The 6,939-nt window shown below is 44.1% G+C and overlaps 1 protein-coding gene across 2 annotated transcripts in view; it reads left to right on the top strand.

Annotated features, from left to right (window-relative positions):
• The first annotated feature begins 323 nt into the window (after positions 1-323).
• The window catches only part of BRD7 (bromodomain containing 7), a 41,044-nt gene continuing 34,428 nt past the window's right edge, over positions 324-6,939 (top strand). For both annotated transcript variants that reach the window (XM_045534022.1, XM_045534020.1), the window contains exons 1-2: positions 324-588; positions 1,027-1,235. In XM_045534022.1, coding sequence (XP_045389978.1) covers positions 540-588; positions 1,027-1,235 — 258 coding nt within the window. In that variant the 5' untranslated portion in view covers positions 324-539. The remainder of the gene's footprint in view (positions 589-1,026; positions 1,236-6,939) is intronic.

Raw genomic sequence — 6,939 nt, 5'->3', positions numbered from 1 at the left:
AAAAAGGCAGAAAGAGAGGAAAGGAAGGAAGAGGGAAAGAGGGCGGGATAGGAAGAGAGAAACACAGAGAGGGAAGGTAAAGGAAGGCAGGCAGAGAGAAAGGGCGACTCAGAGCGGTGGACCCGCCCCCGGGCCAGACCCCGCCCCCGGGCCAGACCCCGCCCCCGGGCCAGACCCCGCCCCGGATCAGACCCCGCCCCCGGACCAGACCCCGCCCCCGGGCTGAGGGCTGCAGCGCCACCTCCGGCCACCAGCGGCCGCCACACGCAGCTGCCACGCACCCTGCGCGCGCGGCGGGCCCTCTCTCCCGCCTCTGCGCCGCCGCCCGCCGCTCCGCCGCCGCTCTCGGGCACGGGCGGGTCTCGCGCGCGGTCTTCTCGTGAGGGGCTTCGCGCCGCCCGGCGCGCGCCGCCCCCCTGCCTCGCGGCGCGGGGTCTCGCGGGCCCCGCTCCCGCCCTCCGCTCGCCTGGCCCGGACCGGAAGCGGCGCCGCACGGCCTGGGCCTGGCGCGGGGGGCGGGCACTGGGGCCCGGTCGGACATGGGCAAGAAGCACAAGAAGCACAAGTCGGACAAACACCTCTACGAGGGTGAGGAGGGGCCGGGGTGGGCGCGGTGAGCCCGCGGCGGCTCTGTGGGGTTTTCGTTCTTCCGAAATGACTCTCGAGCGCCGAGACCGACGCGGGGCCTCCCTGCCCGTGGCAGGCCCAGACCCGCGAAGGGGGCGCGTCCCGCCCGAGGCCGCGCAAACCCCCTGCGGGGGCGGCATTCGAACCCGGCTCCCGCCTGCCCGGAGCGGGTCTCCGGCGGGGGCTGTGAGACGGCCCGGGAGGCCCGGGAGCGTTCGGGGCGGGCGGCGGCGCCCCTGGGCGGGTCCGTCATTCAACAGGTGCCCCGCGCGGCGCCCCCCGCGTACCCGGAGCCGCGTCAGCTTGCGCCTTCGCGCTCCGCCAGGCGGTCCCTGCGCTGCTGGCACTGCCGGGCGAGTCGCCCCTTTAATCTAATCGAGCGCTTTCCTTTTGTTTAAGAGTATGTGGAGAAGCCCCTGAAGCTGGTCCTCAAAGTGGGAGGGAATGAAGTCACCGAACTCTCCACGGGCAGCTCGGGGCACGACTCCAGCCTCTTCGAAGACAAAAACGATCATGACAAACACAAGGACAGAAAGCGGAAAAAGAGAAAGAAAGGAGAGAAGCAGGTTCCGGGGGAAGAAAAGGGGAGAAAACGGAGAAGAGTAAAGGTACAGGTGGTTGCACTGTGTGTGCTTTGCTGGCTGTGCCGCTTTGTGCACAGCCCCGCCCGGCGCCGGCCCCGCTTTATTTTGTGTGTGTGTCTGCTGAGGCTGAACCGCTTGTAAAAGCTGGCTTGTTTGCAGGAGGAGCAAGACAGAGTAGAAACGTGAATCGTCTATGGGTTTCAGCAGATCTTTAATTATACTCTTAGGCAGCTGCACTGACATGTCAGGTGAGGAAGCAGATTAAGTTCTGGCTTTCAGGAGCTGTTTCAAAGAGTGCTTATCCATCTAGGAAGGGTAAAAAAGTCATAAGAAAGCCTCAGTATTCGAGGTTTGTCTAAAGTTGTCATTTCAAAAGCAAATGGGATCTCTTGGGGTTCAAATTTTGTTCTGAAATAAATATTATAATGCCACATCCATAACGAACAACTTTCGTCTTTTAAAACAAAGTTTGAGTCTACCAAAGAGAAAATTTGGTCAGAGACCTGTGATAGATTTAACACCAGTAATAAAAATAAGTATTTTTTTAGCCACTCTTTTTTTGATAGAAAAGAATAAGTAGCTGCTGTCTTGCTTTGCAAGCTGAGCAAAATAATAATAATTAACTTTCCAAATTTAACCTGACACTGAGTGACCTATCAAATCAATTACTGTATCTGTAGGTTAGTTTTATAATTTTTGTCATGTTTATAAGCAGAAGTTTTCTGTGTGATTAAACACATTGGCCAGTCACCAAGTCTTAGAGATTTTCTCTTTGGGATTTATTTATTCCTTCCTTTCTGCCCCAGTTTTTATAACCTTTGGCTAGGCTGTGACAACATATAAGACTGTCTAATGTTTCCCTTTCTTTCCTAAGTTATAAAAGCCATATATGCATCTGAAATTTTTTTATATAATTCAAGTGATACAAAAGTGAGCAAAATGAAAAAGTTTTCTTCACCCAGTCCCTTGTATAGTCTTCCTCTGTAGAGGTAACTAGCTATTTTTTATTTAATTAATTTTTATTAGTAATAAAGTAATTCATGAAGGTAGTTTTAAAAAGTCAAGAGTACTAGGCGGCTTTTTAACACAAAAGCAGTGTCCTGTTCTCTGGAATTTAAACTTTAGTTTTCTTCCTTGGCTGTTTATCTCCATTTCTAAGTGTAGGTTTGTGCTGCTGTTTACTGGTTTATCAGTTTACATCTTTTAATGACATGTTATCTGTATGTGTGTGTGTATATTTTTATTTATTTTTTGAGACAGGGTCTCGTCTGTTAACCAGGCTAGAGTGCAGTGGCATCATCACAGTTCACTGCAACCTCAAACTCCAGGGCTCAAGCGATCCTTCTGCCTCAGTCTCTCAAGTTGCTGGGACTACAGGCATACCGCACTGCACCTGGCTAGTTTTTCAATTTTTATAGAGATGGGGTCTCAGTTGCTCAGGCTAATTATGAACTCCTGGCCTCAAGCAGTCCTCCTGCCTCAGCCTCCCCAAATGCTGGGGTTACAGGTGTGAGCCACTGTGCCTGGCCTTAATGATGTGTTATACAAGATGAGAATTTAAATTAGCATTCTTATACTGTTTCACACTCCCAATTTCCTGTCCTCCATTTTCACAGCATAGGTACATCACGATTACTGGCTAAATCAATATTCAGTGGTTATTTTTTTTTAATTATTCACTAGAGATAAGAATATACAAATAGAGATCTGATCTTGACCAATTAGTTAATTGCTGTCATTTGTTTGCTTATTGCTAATTCTTCCCAAACTCTCAGATTTGTGAAACCCCCATCTCAGTTCCGTTTTTCAGATGGACTAACACTTCCTTTTTTTTTTTTTTTTCTTCGTTTGGAGACTTGTATCTTGTAGCTCTCTATATCCTGTTCTGGGCTGGATTAGTTGCTCTAGGCCTCCTGGGACTCTCCTTTGCCTACTTCCTGGATGCCAAGTCTTCCCCTTTGTGATTTATACTCTTGTTCTGGTGGAGGAACAAGGAACTTCCTAAGAAAGCATACATAGGAGGTAGATTTTTGTGTTCTTATATGTTTGAAAGTCTTTGTTCTGCCTTCGTATAGACTACTAACGTAGGTTGATGGTTTGACTCAGTAAGGAATTTTTGATGGAAAATTATTTTCTGCCAGAATTTTGAAGGCATTGCCCTTTTGTCTTCTAGCTCCGAATTTGCTGTTGAGAAGTCTTGCCATTCTGATTCTTAGTCAACTGTGAGCAGCAGTTGCTTTCTTGGGATTTTTAGGCTCTTCTCCTTTATCTTCAGTGCTCTGTCACTTCACAGGGAATACTTGTATCTTCAGAGATGTTTGCTTGAAGTATTTCGGCAATAATTTTCTTCCCTCCATTTTGCTCTTCTCTGTTTCTGGAACTTCCTTTTTAAGGCTGATTGCTGTTCCATTGTATGGGTAAACCATATTTTGTTTATCTATTCATCAGTTGGTAGACATTTGGTTTGCTTCCACCTTTGGCTACTAGGAATGATGCAGCTGTGAACATGAGTTGTACAAAGATCTCTTCAAGACCCTACCTTCAGTTCTTGTGGATATATACCCAGGATTAGAATTGCTGGATCACATTATTAATATATTCTCTTTTATAGATGAGAAAACTGAGACTCAGGGAGGTTAAGTAACTTGCCCAGGGTCACACAGTGCCAGTAGAATAATTCAAATTCTGACCTAAATAGGTTTTAGTCTAAAAGAGTTAACAAAGTGGACACGAGCCGCTACCCAGAGTGCATGAAAGAATAAAATCAGTGCCCTAACATTGGTAGCATTCTAGTTCTAGGGCTTCTGAGATTACATGGAACTAGGGAAATTCCAGAAGACTTTGTTCAGGAAGTAGCATTTGAGTTGGGCTTTAGGAAGTCAGAATATACAGTTAATGTGAGGTCACCTATATGTCCTGAGGGAAATAGCCCTATTATAGTAGAATGGAAGAAGTACTCTTTTATATGATTACATGTACATTTTACTGTAAAAGATTATAAAGTCATGAATGTTGTAATTTTGGGGCTACCTCAGGTATATTCAAAGGTGATCTGACAAAGTTGTCATTAATATACTGACTTTAGATGCTGATCTCTGAGTAGGATGCTAGGCCACTGCATAGAGATTTAGAGGTAAGAAAGCTCACACACCAAGTAGAGGATTAGTATGAACTCTTGTTAGAGGATTAGCATGAAGATGGGCAAGTGTGAGGATGTATATAGAGGATGTAAAGTAGTTCTCTTTTTAAGTACAGAATGCGTGAAGGGGAGTATAGGATAAAATCTGAAGGGCAGTTGAGTTGTTAGAGAAGGAAGTTTGAACTAACGCTGTGCAGAGTCAGAAACTTTCTGAGTGAAAGAATGACAAAAGTTGAGTCTTAGTAATATTAATCAGTTAATAGTATCTAACAAATATTGAAGAGAGTGGAGACTCTAAGGAAACCTACTTAGAAAGCTTGTCTTCTGCTGCTGACTTTAAGTGATGATAATGTATGTCTGAGAAGAAAAGAAAGAAATCTTGTCATTGAAATAGCTCAAATGAAAGGTCTAAATTCCTTTATTGAAACTCACAGGTTCTTCTGAAAAGCATAGTCCTAACCCACACTATGTTTTAACAGCTTTGCAAGTCAACTTTAGGTTTAGATTCTCAAAGAAGGTAAACCTGTCCCATTGCTAGGAATGTTGAGTAAAGTGAGAAAGATAGTAGTCATTATTAAAATGTTACTTAAAGGCAAGCATTTAACACATGTAGGATATTATTTATAAAGCTAATTTTATATTATTTATAAAAGTAAAATTCTTAATGAAAATTTAAAATATTATACACAATAAATTCCAATAAATGCCTGTTTTATTAAACTGTCAGAATAGGTTCCAAAAGGAATACGTACTCATAAAAACTAACACTTGAGTATTTACTGTATACCAAGCACTGTTCTAAGTCCTTTATGTATATTTACTATTTTGATCCTTACAAATAACTCCATGAGGTAGTACTATTAGTATCTCATTGTACTGCTGAGTTAACCGAGGCAGAGTATGGGGTAGCTTATAACTAGAGAGAAACAGAAACTATAATCATTTTAAGCAAAATAAGAATTCTGTCAGAACACAGTTTCTTCACGTGCTTGGTATGGTGCCTGTCACACCTAGGATCTTAGGGGCTGCTGTGGCTTATCTGCCTTAGCAGAAATCCTCCCCCTTTCTCAGTGCTTTTGCTTGTATACCCTGCTGAGGCAGTCCTCTAATCCTAGATCCTCCCAGAGAAGGAAAAACTCTAAGGGCATATGAGTAGTATCGCTCCCGCAATAGAAGGGCTATTTATTCAACAAATATTTACCAGATACCTATTGTCTGACCAGACTCTATACTAGACTGAAATGATAAAGATAAGTTAAATAAATAAGTAAAGTCCTGCAGAGGTCAGAGTTAGGCTGGGGAATCAGACATAAAAGGATAAATAAACTTCCTGGCCTGCTAGGTCGTAAGAGTTATGAAGACGGTATCCTGGGAGTCCAAGGGAAAGCATTTCTCATTCTGCCTTGGGAGCCAGGGGAAAGCATTGTAGAGGTAATGGCTGACCTGTGTGGCAGATGCTGTTTTTAATCTAGGGCCAAAAATGAAGTGTATGGATAGAGCTGGAACCCGTTCTACTAAGTGAAGCATCACAAGAATGGAAAAACAAGCTCCACATGTACTCGCCATCAAATTGGTACTAACTGGTCAATGCTTAAGTGCACATATAGTAATAACGTTCATTGGGTGTCGGACAGATGGAAGCGGGGAGGAGGGGATGGGTATGTTCACACCTAATGGGTGTGGTGTGCACCGTCTGGGGGATGGACACACTTGAAGCTCTGACTCAGGTGAGGCAAAGGCAATATATGTAACCTAAACATTTGTACCCCCATAGTATCCTGAAATTAAAAAAAAAATCTAAAAAAAATTAGGTGTAGCTGCAAAGTAAAGAACCTGATTTTTTCATTGGGTTCTGGTAAAGAGGAATTCTGAAATTGTTCTGTACATTGGAAGCATCATTTGCATATGTCTCTATACACATCTTCCAAAAGTAGCCAGTCGGAAGGATACTATTTACTGCTAAGGACATCAGCTGTTAATTCACGTACTTCTATGTTCCTCTTTTATGCTATCTCCTCTAATTCTGCAAATACTTACTTAGCCAATAATATATATTAGGCATTGTTGAGCTTGGGGGTATACAGCTGAGTAAGACAAAGCCCCCAGCCTACAGGGAACGCCAGTGAAAGAGGCAAATGTGTTTCTAATATGGTGCAATGAGTATTTTAGTACTAATAATTTGAGCAAAGATTTGCTTTAAAAGTATTACAAATTAATAAAATTACTTGCCGTCAAGTCATAGACAAATTAGAATCTAGTCTGAAATAAGTACAGTGTGTTGCGGAAATGGCCACTTGTTCCTTTCTCCTTGCCTTCTACCTTCATGCGCACAGGATATTGCCTCTGCTGAAATGCCATTCCCACCCAGCCACCTCCACCCCCAACCTGGCCAAATTCTTTCTACTTCAGATCTCAGCTCAGATGTTACTTCCTCATAAAGGCCTTCCTACACGTCTCCAGTCTAAATTATTTTCACCCAAATGCTATTCTGTTCTTGAAATCCGGGGGCGGGGGGGGGGGGGGTGTTTAATGAGTTTAATGTCTGTCTTTGCTGTTATACTGTGAGCTCCATAAGAGCAGGGTCATATG

This window comes from Lemur catta, chromosome 20, assembly GCF_020740605.2.
Source record: "Lemur catta isolate mLemCat1 chromosome 20, mLemCat1.pri, whole genome shotgun sequence".
NCBI classification, from domain to species: Eukaryota; Metazoa; Chordata; class Mammalia; order Primates; family Lemuridae; genus Lemur; species Lemur catta.
Note: the sequence above shows the minus strand (reverse complement) of the source record. Positions and strands in the feature narration are given on the sequence as shown.